At 49.5% G+C, this 20000-nt stretch overlaps 1 protein-coding gene across 4 annotated transcripts in view; it reads left to right on the forward strand.

Annotated features, from left to right (window-relative positions):
- slc38a4 (solute carrier family 38 member 4) overlaps nucleotides 1-19424 on the forward strand; it is a 28131-nt gene extending 8707 nt beyond the window's left edge. The window contains exons 1-13 of one of the 4 annotated variants that reach the window (XM_056589466.1): nucleotides 2692-2871; nucleotides 6654-6922; nucleotides 7304-7403; nucleotides 7901-8016; nucleotides 10526-10599; nucleotides 11015-11107; nucleotides 11402-11483; nucleotides 11865-11947; nucleotides 12885-12943; nucleotides 15370-15588; nucleotides 17019-17098; nucleotides 17766-17866; nucleotides 19183-19424. In XM_056589466.1, coding sequence (XP_056445441.1) covers nucleotides 6819-6922; nucleotides 7304-7403; nucleotides 7901-8016; nucleotides 10526-10599; nucleotides 11015-11107; nucleotides 11402-11483; nucleotides 11865-11947; nucleotides 12885-12943; nucleotides 15370-15588; nucleotides 17019-17098; nucleotides 17766-17866; nucleotides 19183-19409 — 1338 coding nt within the window. In that variant the 5' untranslated portion in view covers nucleotides 2692-2871; nucleotides 6654-6818 and the 3' untranslated portion in view covers nucleotides 19410-19424. The other 3 variants (XM_056589469.1, XM_056589468.1, XM_056589467.1) reach the window with 3 other exon arrangements.
- Nucleotides 19425-20000: the final 576 nt, after the last annotated feature.

The raw sequence follows: 20000 nt of genomic DNA on the forward strand, positions 1-20000 counted from the left end.
GTGTGTGTGTGTGTGTGTGTGTGTGTGTGTGTGTGTGTGTGTGTGTGTGTGTGTGTGTGTGTGTGTGTGTGTGTATGCGTTTGTGTAGGTGTGTGTTATGTTATGCATGTGTTACGCATACATAAACTTGCTCCAAAGAAGTCTGTGTGTGTGTGTGTGCGCGAGCGCGTGTGCGTGGGCGCGCGTGTGTGTGTGGACGTGTGTGTGGTTGACTCCGGCGTGGGTGTGTGAATGGGTGAATGGGAGGCGGTACTGTGAAGCGCTTTGAGTGGCCACTAGTTAGTAGAGGGCTCTTATCAATACAGTCCATTCACCATTGATGTACTGTATGACTGTCAGGTGGTTCCAATCAGTATTATCTACTTCGGTTTGTGTCGCTCCTGATCGTTCACGTCTCATCGTACAAGTGTGTGTGTCTGTCATGAGTTGTCTGTGACCATAAATCTCTTATCACTCAGAGTATGTGACAGGGAGGGGGGGGGGGGGGGGGGGGGGGGCTGCGGGGGGGCTTACCAAACAACAACAAATGTCACTCTGCCCAGGCCTTACGTTGACGTTTGTGTCGTCGTCGGCCATACTTGGAATGTCCCTCTGGTTGGGGGGGGGGGGGGTCCGAGAGCCGGCCGGTGTTCCGCCGTTGCCGTTGACGATCAGTCACGCGACGGCAAATTCTCCAGTATGTTTTCTTGTTGATATGCTCTCGACCACTCCCCCCCCCCCCCCCCCCCCCACCCACAACTCCCGCCGCCATTTTTTCTCACCTTCATGACCTTGGTGGAGGGACACCCTCAACGTTCTGATTGGTCCAGAGCACGGCTCTGCCCACTCCAAACCAGAGACAATCCCTTTAGATCGGTTCAATGATTGCGACCCCCCCCCCCATACAGTATGTGTGTGTGTATGTGTGTGTGCACACCAGCGCACACACTAGAGGCAGGCATGGGGCTGGCAGGCTTTCAGAGGTGTGTGTGTGTGTGTGCTGTGTCTGTTTGTGAATGTGTGTGTGTGGCATCCCATCAGTGTGTGCGTTGGCCAGTGGTCAGTGTGTGACCAGTTGGCCAGACTTTCGGTGGTCCGACATTTGGGGCTGCTGGTTGGGCAAGTCTGTGACTGCGTCGACGATGCCATTGTCATTCTGAGGAGGCAGTAAAGTAGACGCCTGTAGCCTATCACAGGACCCCGTGTTGCGTCACGATGTATATTTTAGCTGCTGGTATGCCCCTGTCTCTGAGATTGATCGTGGCCAGTTGTCTTTTGTCTTTGCAGTCACCTCACCTTTTGATTTATACCTCCATGCTCTGCCTTCAGCTTTGAACACCTACGTGTGTGTGGGTGTGTGTGTGTGTGTGTGTGTGTGTGTGTGTGTGTGGGTGTGTGTGGGGTGCACTGTCAAGGGTGGCATTTGTGAGTTAACATTGGAGCAATGAACTTGACTCTATGCGGTTCTCCTTTAAATGTCATTTTTGTTTGGCTTGTTTGGCTTGTTTGTCGAGGGGGTTTTGAAACACCTGGGCCCTGGGTTCCACTTCCTGTTGTCCGCTGTTGTTTCAGCTGCTCACTTCCTTTCAAGTCTCGTCACAATAGTCTCCCGTTCCGCAGGGCGGTCGTACACGAGAGGGGCGGCGTCTTCCTCTCTCTGCCGCCGTGGGTCCAGATGTCCTGAACACGGACAGGGTTTGAGCGTCGAGGTCTTTGGGTCCGTCTCGTTTGGGTTCAGCCTCCGGAACTCCGGTCTGAACCGCCTGAGAGACACAGAAACAATAACTCTTCCTCAGAAAACTAAATTCTGTGGGCAAGAACGGTGGTCGGCTTAGCTCAGGTAGACTATAACCGGAAGGTTATAACCGGAAGGTTTTTATAACCCTGAGCAAGACACCTCACCCTAATTGCTCCCGACGAGCTGGCTGTCGCCCTGAGGGGTTTAACTCCGCCGTCGGTGTTTGAATGTGTGTGTGAACGGTTGTAAGTCGCTTAGGATGAATGCGTCAGCAAAATCCCCTAAATGTAATTGTACAAACAACCGAGGGATTAGTGTATTCTCCGTTTTTTAATAACCCACAATGGCCATGACTCTGTGTCAATGAGGAGCACACAAACCGGAACGTTATCCTAAGGTCTAGTGTGTGTTTGAAAATGGTTCGCTTGCTCACCGTTTTCACTCGATGTGGGCGACCGATGTTGCCTTGGTTACTGATGTCCGTAAAGAAAAGGTGCTGATGTATGAATGACATTTATCTCCTTGTTTTCCTCTCTCTCTCTCTCTGTCTGTGTCTGTTTCTGCCTCTCTTTCTTTCCCACTCTCTCTCCCTCTTTCTTTCTTTCTTTCTTTCTTTCTTTCTTTCTTTCTTTCTTTCTTTCTTTCTTTCTTTCTTTCTTTCTTTCTTTCTTTCTTTCTTTCTTTCTTTCTTTCTCTCTTTCTGTTTCTCTTTCTTCCTTTCTCTCCAATCTCTCTCCCCGCAGAGATAGCTCCACCCCGAGATAGCTTCAATTCATATTTCCTCCTACGTTTAGTAACCAGTGTGCTGGTTAAAAAAACACACACACACACTCTCACTCACACTCTCACACACTCTCACTCACACTCTCACACTCACACTCCCCCACAGTGGAAGGGGGAGGGGCTTGGTCTAATGGTGCGTCTGCTCCTATTGGTGGACGCGGTTGGGCCCACCCCTGTCCCTTATTAAAAACTACTTTTCCTTTCACCTGAGTTCAAAAGAGACACACGTCCTCTCTGGGTCCCAGACAGCTGTCCCTGCTTAAGTCTTTGTCCCTGAACACCCAAAAGGGGAAAGGAGAAGTCTTACTTTCTTTACAAATCCAGAGGGAAACACTAAGGAGGAGCGCGCTGTTACGAGCCGTCCTGAGACTGTGAGTATTTACCCGTTGTGGATGCAGGTTTCTTGGTTCTGTTGGGCACAACTTTATTCAGAGCTTGGCTCTCCATTCAGAATAAGTCAGCGTTTCCTAAGTTGTTTCAAATTGTCGGCCTGTTTAGCAGCTGCACTGCAGAAAACATGCATTCATATTTTGACCCCTTTTTCTTCCATGAAGCGGCTCAGATTCCCTGCAGTAATGACGCGTCAAACTCGATTTTTTTGCATGCCACTGAGAGCACCTCGTTGGCCTTTAGCTTGCTCATGTCTCCGCATGCCAGAGCTCATTCAGAGCTCCACCTCCGTGCTCCAGCTCTGTGCTCCACCTCCGTGCTCCACCTCCTTGTTGTTCCACTCAAATGCCAGCCCTGTCAACTTCCCTCTCCATGCTGGCTGCAGAAACCACTTCTACCTCATGGGTGTGTTCCAATGTGTCGTGCCTTCTTGTTTATGCCCAGAGCCAGAGAGAGAGAGAGAGAGAGAGAGAGAGAGAGAGAGAGAGAGAGAGTCCTGCTTGGGTGGGGACTGGAGGAATTCAGCTTTCAGGCGCTCTCTCTGTGTCGGGGTCTGTTGTAGCTACAGCTCCTGGGGTTCCTTGGAAACCAAGAAGTTTGAGAACAGAGGCATAGCCCAGTGAGCTCTTCTCATGCGTCCATCAGACCACATCGATTTCTGGGTCGTTTTTCCCCACTCGTGCTGGTATGTGTGAGACTCTGTGTGCTGCTAGTGTGCTGCTAGTGTCTGTACCTAACATTCCCGCTGTGATTTATGAAGCACGTCTAAACTAGAGAACATTCCAGTTGTTCGATTAGGATTTAGAGAGAGAGCGTGAGAGTTCTAAAATTCACTTAAAATATGGAAAGCCTAAAATTAATATTTTCCAATTTATTTAATTTTCGAATGGTCCCCCTTCTGGTTGCGTTACGTGCATGGTGACCTTTAAGCTTCATACGTCATCATATATTGGCTGAACAAACGACGGAGAACGTTACCCAATCAGGACAGTGTTTGCTGGGAGAAGAGCAGTGAGTGCAGCGAACCCTCCCACGCACCGAGGTGCAGGGACAGTCGGTCCCTGCGGGGCTCGGTGGATCGTTTGTGCCCCTGCGACAACGACGGGATTAGCATGGCTGAGGTGAAATCCTGGAGTCCACTTGAATGTGTGGCTATTCAAATGGCTGCTCAGAGCCTGGGGCCGTCTCCCCACAGGTGGGCTGCAGGATACCTATTGTTCACTGAGGGTCCGGTACTTGCAGTGCAGGGGGTTAAGAGTCAAACTGGTTCATTCTCGTGCCAGTGGGAAAGTGACCGGGCCAAGTGTAGATCGGTGTCTGGTCTGGTCTGGCCTCCGCCTTACCCCTCCCCCCACGACCCTCTTACAAACGTATTGTATGTTGTACGTCCTGGCACTTAAAAATGGTGCTTAGCATCGTGTAGCATCTTATCCTAGCTATTTTTATTGTGTGCAGGGAATGTGTTAGCCTAGTGATTGTTAGTTCACTTGGTTCTATGAACATCCTTACTGTACCGACAGCGATATATTGTTGTTTCTCTTTCTTCTGACAAATGTATGTTATTGTAAGTTGCTTTGGATAAAAACGACTTACATTGCAATTCACATTGCCCTCAATGTGAATACTTCGACCCCCCCCCCCCACCCACCCTGCCCCTGTCAAGTGGGAACAGTTTACTTTGAACGTTACCTTCTTTTGCGACCTTTTGTAAATCGAGGATCTGGTTTTAGCCTGGTTGTCTTTCACAGGCTCCAAACAGAGCATATGGCCCCTTTGAAAAATGTCACTAAATTGCATCAAACCCAAAATTGCCGTTGCTGTACTTTGTTTCATTAGCAGATGGCAAACAAAGGCAGCATCTTGCGTAACTGGTCGGGGGTCTAAACAGAACAAAATTCACAGATGCTAATGTGGGAGAAAGCTGCAGACATCGGTTAACTACCCTAAGTAAATTAGCTTGCTAGAGTCGTTAGGAGGTCTTTATCTCTCTGCCCCCCCCCCCCCCCGACAGCTTCCACAGCGAACCCTTTGAGCGAGGGAATGTTATTTGCGACAAGGCAGTGGGTGGCTGAACATGTTGTTGTCGGGGGGGTGGGGGGCACTTCCCTCCCGGGCCCCCTCGTGGTGTTTTTGAAGATGGTCGGTAAACGAGACGTGCCGGCCCTGGTCACGTGCTGCATCAGCCCAGCATGTTGACTGAAAACAACGTCCCACAAGTGGGAGAGTCCGTGCACTCATAATTCCAGGTTATAGCATTGTTTATATACCTCTGTTTATATATCTTTGTTTTGGCTACCTGGTTGGTTTGAAGATTTGAAGGTGATGGCTTTGCATCCGCCTGGAAGGTGGACGCAAAGCCCTCTCCTGTCACGGACTGATGACTCTCAAACCAACCAGGTCAATGTACTAGTGACAGGCCTATGTTAGGAAACAACTCTTGAAGGCTGATGAGATTCAAACCAACCAGCAGGTCAATGTACCAGACAATGACTGGCCGCATTTGGACACAACTCTTTGAGTCCCACTGCTTCGTCCACACTGTCTTGTTCTGTGTCAGTGTTGTGAGCTGGAGCTGTTTGTTAGGGTGACCGGTTCATTCCGGTCGGACGGGCTCAGGGGTGACGGTAGCAGCGGGGGACCCCTTCATCTTCAGCCTTCTTCATTTATTTGGGACATTTGTGAACGAGATGAAAGAGGGGCATTGTTCCCCGGGCAGAACCGGGCACCGAGTGTCAGCCCCGTTAAGATAATGATGATGGTGTTGTGTGCCGAGGCATTGGGTCCACTCAGAGGCCATCCTCTTACGTAACCGTGGGCGCTATTTAAAAGACTTTCCTCCGGTCCGTGCGCTGAGTCCTCACCGTCCTCCTCGTTTGGTTATGGTCTTTCGTTGAGGCTGAACAAGAACTACGCACAGCCAGGCAGGCTTAGTTCTAGTCGGAGAGAGATCTTCAGGTCTGAGTCGCGAGTTCGTGACACGTTTTTGTGTGAGTGCAGAACGCTATGTTGTCTACGGGATTCATCGCTGTAGGTATCTTTGTGGACACATGAATCCCACATGAGGTATTCTAATCGGGGCTTCAGAGAAGTGTGATAAGAAGGACCAAGGAGAGCGTTGGTCTGTATCCGGCAGGAGTGAGTGGATCCGTCTTTAGGGGCCGGGTCTTGCTGCTGCTCTGATGTCAAACGTCTTGTTCTGTTTTTGGGGGGCTGGCGTGTTTTGCTGTGGATTGCTTTCTTAGCTGGGGGACGGATCAGATTTCAATGGTCCCGTATGAAAATGCAAGCGTTGCCGCCCACAGAAGGGTTGGCCCCGATTCTGGAAGACACAGAGGGGAGGGGGGCTTCGAAACTTTATTAACAGGAAGAGCAGGGGAGACTTTAGCGTCTTTATTTTCTGCTTTTGGTCGTGTTTTTGTACCAGTAAAGCGATAATGGATAACATTAGAGAGTGATATTTGGAAGGAGTAAATGTTTCTGCACAACATCTACGAAGAAACAATAAGTCAAAGCAAAGTAAAGACAGGACAACATGTATCCCACCGGCCCTGCGAGGTCTTCCAATGTTCCACTGAGGCCCTGGAACCAATGAGCATTGTCGTTGTTCTCAACGCACTTCGGAGTCCATCAGAGTGTTGCTCGTTGAAGAGGAACCACACTGTGTAAATTAAGATATAAAGATAGCAAACCATCCTCTGACTGCTCCTCTCATCTCCTCCTCCTCCTCCTCCTCCTCCTCCTCCTCCTCCTCCTCCTCCTCCAGGTAGCGTAGCCCACCTGAGGTCCATCCCAGACAGACGAAGAAGAAACCAAGAAGAAACCAGCGCTCCACTGGGATTTCCAGCGAACCTTCAACCTTTGTGAATCCCCCAACCCGTTGACCGAGGGACCGTTGTCGTTGTTGTTGTTGTTGTTGTTGACGGCCACCATGCCTGGGGGTCTGGACCGCATGGAGCTGCAGAAGGTCTCCACGGAGGGGGATGACGACGACAGCACCAACAGCCTGGATGACACCTACCAGGAGAAGGCCAGGTAGGCAGAGAGCCCCTCTCCTTCAGTGAACCTCCATCAGCAGGAACCTTGTGGGGGTCCGGTCTACTGTTCTCAATTGGCTAGCGGCCCTTGTAAAAGACACACGGTTAATGCTAAACTACCTTTCGTGCTAACCTGCTCAGAGGGTGCTTTTGGTCAAATAAGTGAGCAATTGTGGATTCTCTTCTACCCAAATAAGTTTGGAATGGAGCCAAGTAGCACAGAGTAGTAGCACAGACTTATAAACGGATTAGCCCTAGAAAGGACGATTACTTCTAGAGTATTTATATTGTAGTGCTACTGTAGTGCTCCCTCAAGGGTCACTGTTGAGCTGCTGAGCGCTACGCTAACTAGCGCTTTGTGGTTTGCGTCCCTCGGCAGCCAGTTCACCGCTGAGGTGGACGATGAAGACGACAGAGAGAGCCACAAGTTCCTGGCCAACGGGATGATGGACAAGAAGAAGAGATACGAGGAGGAATACGTAAGGAGCATTTCTGTCTTCTACCGAACCAGGGTGGTGACCTCGCTGGTTTGGCTTTGGTCGTTTCACTGGGAAAACATCGGTTTGAGGGGAAAGGTTTAAAGGGCAGATAAGAGATAAGATGACATAGATTTGATTAATCCCACACCAGGGAGATTCTCTTTATTTTTGGTTCTTTATATGTTTGGCATCTGGGTCTCATAATGAGGTTTTTTAAATATGTTGTTTATTCGGCGCAGTCAGCTGGTTTTCCACAGGGTCCATTGAATACACAAGAACAACGTCAGAAAATGAATTACAGTGATTTTAATATAAACTCAAATCAAAATAAATGAATGCAATTTAATTCAATGAGTTTGAAAACAGAACAAATAATGCAGTTCAACACATTCTTATTGTACAATATTGTACTGTTTGTGATTGCAATATACAGTGTGTTCAAGTGTCCTCTGTCCCTCATCTCCTCTCCATCTTTCTCCTCTCCTCTGATTGGACAGCACCCCGGACACACCTCCTTCGGGATGTCCGTCTTCAACCTGAGCAACGCCATTATGGGCAGCGGCATCCTGGGCCTGTCCTTCGCCATGGCCAACACCGGCATCGTGCTGTTCAGGTGAGCACACCTGGCCTGGAGGGGACAGTAGTCTCTCTCTCTGTCTGTCTGTCTGTCTGTCTGTCTGTCTGTCTGTCTGTCTGTCTGTCTGTCTGTCTGTCTGTCTGTCTGTCTGTCTGTCTGTCTGTCTGTCTGTCTGTCTGTCTGTCTGTCTGTCTGTCTGTCTGTCTGTCTGTCTGTCTGTCTGTCTGTCTGTCTCTCTCTCTCTCTCTCTCTCTCTCTCTCTCTCTCTCTCTACCTCTCTCTCTACCTTTCTGTCACAGACACACACACACACACACACACACACACACACACACACACCTCCGGCGACAGGCTAGTGACCAACAGAATTGTTCTGTGCGGTGCGATCCCCACCCTATTTACTATTTTATAATTTAGCCTTAGACGCCCACCTTAGAGTCTGCTCTCTCTCAGTGAGCCCAGTGTCTTAGCACTGCCCTGTCCCACCCAGACCCAACCTATCCACAGCGGGGGGCGTTAGTATGTCACCCCCATCTCACCCAGCAGAGGATACGTAGGGCCCCCCCCCCCTGCCAGACGTCTTGGGTTGAGTCATTCCCCTGTAACTGACACACTGACTTCCTCTCATCACCTCCGATGCAGCCCTCATGTGTGCCAGAACCCCTCCCCCTATTGTTCCTACTGTGTCGCATAAGCCCCGCCTCCTTGTACCCGCCCTCCTCCAGACCAATCGCAGCCCGGCTTTTCTTTCCTGCTCAGTGTTGCGTTACGTCCTCGTGATGGTTGTGAACGAGTGTATTTATACGGGCTGGACCCAGGGGGTGGTGGAAGGTGAGATTCCCAAGGCCAGCTGGTGGAAGAAATGCATACCTGTGGGACTCGCGTCCCAAAATAGATCCAGAGTGTGTGTTACTGTAGCCACACGAAGGTGAACTACTCCGAGGGGGTCTTTCAGAGGAGCTCATGAAACTCTCCTCGCTTGATGAAGAAGATTTTCAGATGAACTCTGTGAGTGAGTTGATCTCCTCCGTTCAAAGAGCGGTTCAGTTCCCTCTGGAGCTCGTCAGATCAGCCTGGGCCCCGTTTCCCGAAAGCATCTTTAGCCTAAGTGGATCGCAGAGTGGGTCGTACGAGCATCGTACAGTTTTCACACCGTTTCCCGAAAGCATCTTTGGTAACGAACGTCTTAAAAACGCTCACGAGTCACGAGTAGCTAACGAGTGCTCCAGGGTACTCGTAGGACGCTAAGAGCCTTGTTAGCCTACTATAGCCTCAGTGGCGTAACCAGCGGACATTCCTAGTATTGGATGCGTTTTATTATAACACATTGGTAATGGTGTATCACGTGCGTCTGAGCCTAATGTGGGCCATTATGTTCTTAGTTTGAGAGAGACAGTCCAGGAAGTGTTTGAGCAGGCAGGGCACTTAAAATGTGTGAGAGAAAGTGGGGGGGATTTGTGCAGACTGACATAGGCTACTCATAAAGCGTAGCCTAAAATAATGTAAAAAAATATATATATATATATATTAATTATTAAAATATTTAAAAAATGCAAAGGAGCAGGCAAAAGGCTGGGATATGGTGGGGATTGGTCACGTTGACGGGAATGTTTAGTGACATGTGGAAGGGTGGAGGGGGTTAAAAAAAAGTCTCAATCACTCTTCGATGTGCATGAAAACCAGCCGCGTAGTTATGAGGGAGGCCGTCCTCACACCGATCTTCCTCGTCGTCATCGTCCTCAATGTCCTCCGGTTCAACCAAAGCTACCCCAGCCTTAGCTGCAATGTTGCAACATAGCTGTCACACATATCACAGCGCATGACTTGGCCGGCGAAACTGGAGCCCTCCGCTGGACTTGTGAAGGCATCTAAAGCTCAACTTCCACCTCCCGATCGTGCGCTCAGGATTAGGACTGATATATATGTCGGCCTAGGCTTAATCAATTGTTTTTTAATATCTTTAGCATTCATATTATTGCAATCTATTATTTCCGTAGGCTACTCTGCGGTTGGCCTTGATGGGGAGATATTTTAACCCTTTTTAACCCCATTTTCCTCCGACATTCCTGCGTCTCCCCCTGCGTCATAGCCCATTTCAGCACCATGTCAGTGGACAGGTACAATCCTACGATCGTCTTGAGTGAAGCGAATGCGCGTTCACGTTAAGAGGAGTTTCGGGAAACGCTCCAAAGAAATGATCGATGGTTCGAAAGATCATCTACGATCATCTACGATCTTTCGAACCATCTTACGAGCGAAGATCCATCGATATCGGGAAACGGGGCCCTGGAGGTCTTATGAAGGGTTTAAGACAGGGCCCGGCCTTGTAGAATCAGACCTTCATGCATCCAGTTGGACACACCCACTTGTGATGTCACTAAAACACAGGAAGAGACAGATTTTCATACGGCTTGTAATGGCTGATCTCACTCGCACCTGGAGGCATAATATCACCCCTTTTATCATCATTGTTGTCGTTGCTGTCGTTGCGGTTGTTGTTGTTGTTGTTGTTGACGTTGACCCCTGGCTTCTCCTCCCCTTCCAGTATTCTCCTGTTGGGCGTGGCTATTCTCTCCCTCTACTCAGTGCATCTGCTGCTCATGACCGCCAAAGAAGGAGGTTTGTGTTTGATCTGTCCGTAGAGAAACATTCTGTCTGTCTGTCTGGCCGTAGAGAAACACTGTCTGTCTGTCTGTCTGTCTGTCTGTCTGTCTGTCTGTCTGTCTGTCTGTCTGTCTGTCTGTCTGTCTGTCTGTCCGTAGAGAAACACGTCATCTTGTTTCACCACCGCTACATTCATACATTCTCAGCTCCAACCTACCGAGGACATTTGAGGACATTTGGGCGATGAATGCATTTTTTGTGATGATAATTTGCGGATCAAATCAAGGGTTTAGTACATTTGAAATGATTTTTTTGTTTTGTTTTGTTTTTTGCATTCATTGTCTCTCTTCTTTTATAATGTTATTATGTGCTACTAGACAGTGCAGACATGTTCTGTACATTACTCTAACTGTCTCCTCTATTCTTTCAGGATCCCTTATTTATGAAAAGCTGGGAGAGCGCGCCTTCGGTTGGCCGGGGAAGATGGCCGCCTTCGTCTCCATCACGATGCAGAATATCGGAGGTCAGTTTGTAACCCAATAGGTTGAGTGGACAGTGCGGTGAAGAGGTTAACGGGTCATGAGTCTGACCTACATACATACAGTACATGTCTAAAGGGAAGCTGTGAGGTGCTTATTTAAAAATAAATGCACCATGACTTCACCTTCATGACCAGTTCCCCAATTGCTCTCAATCATCTACTCGAAGTCACTCATTAACTGACCTTAATAAACTGCTCCTTCTGGTCGGCTGACTCTGAAGTGTGATGTCTTGGCGGAGGGCCTCATGTTTGTTTTTGTCTTGTGTGAACACACAGCAATGTCCAGCTACCTCTTCATCGTGAAGTACGAGCTTCCGGAAGTGATCCGGGCCTTCATGGGCTTGGAGGAGATCTCCGGGTACGTCTGAACGCTCGTTTCATGTTTGTCTTTTAAGTGTGAGTGTGTGTCCTTGTGTAAGTGTGTGCGTGAGTGTGTGTCCATGGCTTGTGTGTGTGTGTGTGTGTGTGTGCATGGCTTGTGTGTGTGTGTGTGTGCATGGCTTGTGTGTGTGTGTGTGTGTGTTTGTATCCATGGCTTGTGTGTGTGTGTGTGTGTGTGTTTGTGTCCATAGCTTGTGTGTGTGTGTGTGTGTGTGTGTGTGTGTGTGTGTGTGTGTGTGTGTGTGTGTGTGTGTGTGTGTGTGTGTGTGTGTGTGTGTGTGTGTGCGTGTGTCCATGCCTTGTGTTAGCTTGTGTATCCTGGTGACCTCTGACCTCCGTCCTCCCCCTTCCTCCTCAGCGCATGGTACATGAATGGAAACGTCCTGGTCGTCATAGTGACCATCGCCATCATCCTACCACTGTCTCTCCTCAAGAACCTGGGTAAGAACAAAGGACAGACCGAAACACGCCGTACACTTAAACCATTTGCAGGAGATGTCCGCCGGTTTCACAGGAACGCAGATAGAGTTTGGCTCGGTGGTCAGACTCTACACCAGCCTGACATCCCGACATCCTTACACCTGTCCAGTTCTGTCGCGATGGCGGATTCAAAACACAGTACCACATCAGCGACAGCCATCTTGATTTTTAATGAAAATGCCATATCGTCATATTTACATTTACATCTTTGGGCATTTAGCCGACGCTTTCATCCAAAGCAAATTACCAAAACACAGTTCAAACACAGCGGTTCAAACACAAATTCACGGTTGAATCAACCACGCAAGGCGACAGCCAGCTCGTCAGGAGCAGTCAGGGTGAGGTGTCTTGCTCAGGGACACCTCGACACTCTAGCTAGGAGGAGCTAGGGGATCGAACTGGCAAACTTCCCTTTTACCAGCCAACCAGCTCTACCTCCTGAGCCATATCCATGTCAAATCATGAATTCATTCATTCATTCAAACCTACCCCATCTGCGATACGGTGTGATTGAGGTTACTGTCGGGTAATCTGTCGGAACAGCAGGGTGGCCAGACGCAGACGCTACACCAAATAACTAAATAAATCCTCTGGTTGCATCCATCAATCAGATGTCATGGCTCAAACCGCCCGGCCAATCAGCAGAGCCGTGACACAGCAGTGTGTGTATTTCAGGCCTGTCCGCAGAATCTGTTGAACTCTAATGTGTTTACCAGATGATGGTGAGGACATGACAGATGATGGGTCCTGTCATGTCCTCACACTTCTCCATCAAGTAGTGCGCTATAAATAGCTATCCAGGCGTGTTGAAACCAACATGCACCCACCCCCCCCCCCCCCTGTCTGAGCCCCCCCCCCCAATGCAGACTGGTACTGATGATGTCATCTTCTCCCTCAGGTTACCTTGGTTACACCAGTGGCTTCTCTCTGTCCTGCATGGTGTTCTTCGTGTGCGTGGTAAGTGGCCAACTGTCAGCGATACTCTATTCTACTAATCTACTTATTTATTTTACCAGTATTTTATTTCCTGTTCTTATTCCTGACACTGTTTTTGTATTAGTTATTGTTTAAATTAACCTGTAGACTATGGTTACATTGGTAAAACAACATTCCTCACACAAGAAGGAAAAACCGATTAAATGTTCCAATAAGAACACGGAAAATTATTTCATCCTCAGATAATAAATGAATCATTTCATACAAAGCCAAGTTATGCAGTCATCACAAACTAGAGGCGCTAATAGTAAGCTTCTGTGTTAGCGTACAGTACAGCTCTTCTATGAAGAGCTCTCATGAGCTACTGAGTAGCTTGTGTAAGCTTTACTTTGAAGAGCTATTGTACGGTTCTGTGTAGCTCATGGTAGCTCTACTGTGAAGAGTTACAACAAGCTACACATAAACTCACTGTATACCCTTCATGGTAGCGCTACCATAAGCTACACGGTAGCGCTAGCCTAAGATACACAGTAGCGCTACCATAAGACACACAGTAGCCCTCTGTAGCTCTACTGGGAAGAGCTACTGTGTAGCTTACAATAGCGCTACACTCTGTATCGTCAGCTACTGTGTAGCTTACGATAGCGCTACACAGTAGAGCTACAGTGGGCTACTGTGTAGCGTACGATAGCGCTACACAGTAGAGCTACAGTGAGCTACTGTGTAGCGTACGGTAGCTCTGCTGTGAAGAGCTAAAGTGAGCCAGACAGTAGCTCACTGTGTGAGTACCAGGACCGTCGTGGTCATACTTAATGATAGCCATCGTCATAATGGCAACCATAATAACCTATAATGAGGAGCGCCTTTTTTCGACAACACGCAGCATGTGACAATAAAGAGGAAGGAAAAACACAAGAGAAGTAAGCTAGCCAAACGCCAGGCTAAATGAATAATAACAGGGCAGTACGTTTAGGAAGGTAGCAATAGCCCTGCTAGTGCTAAGCCTTTGTGCCGCTCGTATGACGTCAGAAAGGACAGGAACACGCAGAGAGCTGTAGTGGAAGGCCTGGCCGGTGCTCGTAATTTGCGTAATAAGCATAATCACAGGTTAAAAAATAGCCTCGCACATTATCCGGTCACGAACCGGCCTCTCACTAAGAGAGCCACAAACACCTTTTTAGGAACGGTTTTGGGGAACTTTAAAACGTGTTTATTGAGTCCTGACTCGGTGACACAGGGGGTGAGGCGGGCAGGGCGATAGCGGAGGGTGTGAGTGGATAGTGGAGCCTTGTGTTCGTTCCAAATGACACATTTGTAATGCTAGAATTGTCGTTTGTTTTAAACAGGGGTTTAAATTACGTATTTTTATGTCAAATGGGCAAATTGTGATCGTCAGAAAGTTAATCTCAATCTTATTACATATTTTATATAAATTGATTCATGACACATTGTCGAAAATGTCAAAAAAACAAACAAACATGTTTATTAATGTTTATTAAAAAACATAAACATTTTATTTAATCCTCTGCACTTCAAACACTTCCTCACCCCCCTAATATCTCTCACATATCTATTATCTCATATCTATAATCTAATTTCTTATATCTCCTGTCCAATATCCAATATCTCACATCTTGTATCTCATATCTCACGTCTCCTGTCTGGTATCTCCTGTCTCCTATCTCATATCTCACGTCTCCTTACTGGTATCTCCTGTCTCCTATCTGGTTTCTCCTGTCTGCTATCTGGTATCTCCTGTCTCCTATCTGGTATCTCCTGTCTCCTATCTGGTATCTCCTGTCTTCTATCTGGTATCTCCTGTCTCCTATCTGGTATCTCCTGTCTCCTATCTGGTATCTCCTGTCTCCTATCTGGTATCTCCTGTCTCCTAACTGGTATCTCCAGTCTCCTATCTGGTATCTCCTGTCTCCTATCTCATATCTCCAGTCTCCTATCTGGTATCTCCAGTCTCCTATCTGGTATCTCCTGTCTCCTATCTGGTATCTCCTGTCTCCTATCTGGTATATCCTGTCTCCTATCTGGTATCTCCTGTCTCCTAACTGGTATCTCCAGTCTCCTATCTGGTATCTCCTGTCTCCTATCTCATATCTCCAGTCTCCTATCTGGTATCTCCAGTCTCCTATCTGGTATCTCCTGTCTCCTATCTCGTATCTCCAGTCTCCTATCTGGTATCTCCAGTCTCCTATCTGGTATCTCCAGTCTCCTATCTGGTATCTCCTGTCTCCTATCTGGTATCTCCTGTCTCCTATCTGGTATCTCCTGTCTCTCATATTTCGTGTCTCCTCTCTCACTTCTCCTATCTCCTGTATCTCATACCTGGTATCTCCTGTCTCACATCTCATATCTAATATCTCACATCTGGCGTCTCATATCTCCTGTCTCATCTCTGGTGTCTCCTGTCCCCCCCCCCCCCCCCCCCCCCCCAGCTGATTTACAAGAAGACCCAGCTGCCGTGCCCGTTGCCCTTCTTCTACGACACCCCCTCCAACCTCAGCTCCAACGCCTCCGGGCCCCTGGCCCTGCACAACGCCTCGGCCCCCGGCCTGGGCTTCTCCCCGGCCCGCGGGGCCCCCCTGCACGCCTCGCCCTCCCCGGAGGACGTGGAGGAGATGTGCACGCCCAAGTACTTTGTCTTCAACTCCCAGGTGGGTGTTAGTGTGTGTGTGTGTGTGTGTGTGTGTGTGTTTGTGTAAACTGCACAGGTTTCTGTGTGTGTGTGTGTGTGTGCGTGCGTGCGTGCGTGCGTGCGTGCGTGCGTGCGTGCGTGCGTGCGTGCGTGCGTGCGTGCGTGCGTGCGTGCGTGCGTGCGTGCAAACCTGCACAGGTGTGTGTGTGTGTGTGTGTGTGTGTGTGTGTGTGTGTGTGTGTGTGTGTGTGTGTGTGTGTGTGTGTGTGTGTGTGTGTGTGTGTGTGTGTGTGTGTGTGTGTGTGTGTGTGTGCAAACCTGCACAGGTGGGGCTAGGATGGTGTGGTGGTTAGGCCGTCCAGTTATGGGTTTGATCCCCATGTCCGGAGCTCAACCTGTGACCTTCCCTGAACAAGATGCAGCCTGGCAGACTGCAAGACTGTAACAGAACATTATCATAAACACAACGATGTCTACACAATGCACAGCTATACAACGCCACGTGTAGATACCGGCTGGAATGAGAAGGGAATCTCATAGAGAGATGTGAGAGGCAGTACCCAGAACACACATGTGTGCGTGTGTTTGCAGAAGGTGTGGCTCCCAGGGTGGGGCCTGGTACCCTGCGCGTGAACACGTGTGTCTGTATCTACACAGGCTAGTGTTTCACAGAGCAAACAACCGTCGCCAGGGGAGACCAGGCACCACGTGTTTACAGAGAGAAGCCTCGAGAAGTTTGAGGAGCTGTCCATAACGTCAGTGCTCAGAGTCTGAGAGTCGCAGTGATGTTGCTACACGGGAACGCACAATGAGAAAAAGGGTTTGGTGTACAGTGGGAAGAACAGTTACTGTGTAAAGCTTGACTGTACAATATGTACAATAATTGAGTAATAAGTATTTGAGACTGTAGATGTGATGAAGGGTTATATGAGTAAACTCGACGGTGGATTGAAGTGAAGTAAGGGCGGAGTTCTGTCGAGAACACAAACTTCTCAGGGTTCTTTTGGGGCTTGGGCCAATCGGGAGCGTCCCGCGTCCTGATTGGTCGAAACCGCTCCCTCCCCCTTCATGCTAAGCAAACACGTGTTTAGGTTCCACCGGGGCGTGGCGCGGTGACTCAGCAGCTCCTCCGCACCGCGGCTAAAATGGCTGACGACCTCCCACCAACCAGCGCTCAGAACCTGGAGGACTGGTCTGCCGCCAGTAAACAAGATGGAGGACACGCTAATGCTTAAGGCAGCGGTGCTCAACCGCACCAAAGGGTTTTTTAACTAGATTAGCCGCGTTGGTTACCGAGCAAAAACGCCCTGAAGGGGACGAAGACGGACAAATAAAAAATATTACCGTGCTACCCCGTGTGTGTGCTTGTGTGTGTGTATATGGCCGTGTGTGTGTGTGGGTGTGTGTGTGTGATGGTGTCTGACTCTCCCATCATGCTTTGTGTTTCAGACCGCGTACACCGTGCCCATCCTGGCCTTTGCGTTCGTGTGTCACCCAGAGGTGCTGCCCATCTACAGCGAGCTCAAAAAGTGAGTACCCCCTCCCCCCCCCCCTTCCCCACCCATGATGTATTGAATCCCGACGCCCAAAAAATTATGATACCACTCCACTCTGCGTTCATGCCATCATCGAGTAGATCCTTACCTTAGCACCCCTAAGTTCTAAACCGAGAATTGGTCATGAATCCAGAAATGTTTTGAATCCAGAATTGATCATAACTCCAGAATCGATCAAAAATCCAGAATCGAACTTTAATCCGGAATCGATCATGAGTCCAGAATCGATCATGAGTCCAGAATCGATCATGAGTCCAGAATCGATCATGAGTCCAGAATCGATCATGAGTCCAGAATCGATCACGAATCCAGAATCGATCCCGAATCCCGAATTGATCATGGATCCAGATTCGATCATGAATCCACACACGTTTTGAATCCAGAATCGATCAAAAATCCAGAATCAAACTTTAATCCAGAATCGATCATGAATCCAGAATCGATCATGAGTCCAGAATCGGTCATGAATCCAGAATCGATGAAGACTTCAGAAACATTTTGAACCCAAAAACGTTTGAATCTGGAATCGATGTTGAATCGGGCCATGACCCTATGGACCCTATGATGGTGTCTCCCGGAGCCCCAGTGGGCTTCGGACCCCTGGCGTCCCCTGATGTGAACGTTGTGATGTGCTCTGCAGCCGCAGCAGGAAGCAGATGCAGATGGTCTCCAACATGTCCATCGCCGCCATGCTGGTCATGTACTTCCTGTCCGCGCTGTTCGGGTACCTGACCTTCTACGGTAGGAGGACACGCACGTACACACACACGCGCACACACACACACACACACACGTTCGCGTACACACACGCAGGCGTGCATACATACACACACGTTCATGTGCACACAGACATACACACATGTCCACGTGCACAAACAGGTATGCACACACACACATGTTCACATACACACACACACATTTTCACGTACACACACACATCAAAACACATGTACACTCACACACACGCATACATACACACAAATACACACCCACACGCATACATACACACACATGTTCACACACACACACACGTTCACACACCAACACACAAAAACATGCACACACACAGACGTTCACGTGTACGCACGCACACACATACGCATACACACACACACACATTGGCGCACAAACACACACACACACACACACATTAAATAAGCAACGTCATAACATAAATAAACAGACGGTTTGGCTTCTGATTGTTGGTACACATTAGCTAGCTCCCTGTCGCACATGAATCGATAATCCCAGGAGTACTTAGGCACTCATTATCACATGCCACGTAGTGTAGCGCCAACAAACAGCGTTCCTTGACACTGTAATCATTCTACCCCTCCTTAACCCGTCAGTCTTAGAGGAGCCTCTTGTGGCGCTGAGCTTCAAACCGCGCGGCAAGAGGGCTTAGCAAGTGAACCCCCCCCCCCAGACTACTGCAGGAGAGGGGGCATTTCAAATGGTTTGGGAGTTGACGTTTGTTTGACATTTCTCTATCTTTCTTCCTCTCTCCCCCTCCACCTCCCTCCCTCCCTCCCTTCCTCCCTCACCTCCCCTCCTTCCCTCCCGCCTTACCTCCCCCCTCACCCCCCTACATCCCTCCATCTCCCTCACCCTCCCTACCCCCTCTCCCGCCCTCCCTCCCTCTCCCTCCCCCTCCCTCTCTCTCCTCCCTCCCCTTCCCTTCCTCTCCCTCCCCTGCACTCTCTCTCCTCCCTCCCTCCATCTTCTCCCCCTCTCCTCCCTCCCTCCTTCTCTCCCCCTCCCTCCTTCTCACCCCCTCCCTCCCTCTCCCCCTCTCCTTCCGACACTCCCTCCTCCTCCTCCTCTCCCCCCATCTCCCTTCTCCTCCCCCTCCCTCTCCCCCTCTCCATCCATCTCCCTCCCTCCTCCCTCTCCCGCCCCCCCTCTCCCTCCTTCCTCCCCCTCTCTCTCCCTCCCCTCCCTCCCCCTCTCCTCCCTCCCCCCCTCCTCTCCCTCTCCCCCTCTCACCATCTCTGCCTCCCTCTTCCTCTCCCTCCCCACCCCTCTCCCCCCCTCCCTCCTCCCTCCCCCTCCCTCAGAGAACGTAGAGGCGGAGCTGCTCCACACCTTCACCAGGGTGTACACCTCGGACACCCTACTGCTCCTGGTCCGAGTGGCCGTGCTCACCGCCGTCACGCTCACCGTGCCCATCGTGCTCTTCCCCGTGAGTACCCCCGCCGACCAATCAGGGCTCAGACCCGCCTCCTCCCTCTGGCTGAAGAGGAGAGGGAGGAGGAGATCTGCGATTGCGTCTGAGTTGGTTTGAGTGGACGGTGGAGTCGGGGGCTGAGGTTTGATCCGGTTTGTTCTGGTTTTACGTCCGGAGGTCTCGCTGGTTGATGTGTTGGACTCGCTGATGGAGTAGGTGGAGAAAATACTGTTTTGGGGTCTTTCTTTCTTTCATTTTCTCTTTTTCTCCTCCTCTCTCTCTCTCTCTCTCTCTCTCTCTCTCTCTCTCTCTCTCTCTCTCTCTCTCTCTCTCTCTCTCCCTCCCTCTTTTCTGAACAGTTTTTTCCTGGCTCTGTTGTAAAGCACACACTGTTCACTTGGTGTCGTCATTTATTAAACGCAAACAAAGAACAAAGAAGGCAAACACGGACGCAAACATCCAGGCTGTTGATGATGCTGATGTCAAAGACATACAAACGCACACACACATTGGCGCAAACACAATCAGGCTTACACAAAGGCATACACTGGCACACACACACACAAACATACTGTACATAAAACATGTATGCGCACACATTAAATTTGCATGCACAGCTACATCCAAACACACATCCCTCTGTTGAAACGACTTCCTATAGGGTCGTGATCAAACACATCATCTCGTCATCTCACTAGTTAGTCGTGG

The sequence above is a fragment of the Gadus chalcogrammus genome, chromosome 4, assembly GCF_026213295.1.
Source record: "Gadus chalcogrammus isolate NIFS_2021 chromosome 4, NIFS_Gcha_1.0, whole genome shotgun sequence".
In the NCBI taxonomy this organism is placed as follows: Eukaryota; Metazoa; Chordata; class Actinopteri; order Gadiformes; family Gadidae; genus Gadus; species Gadus chalcogrammus.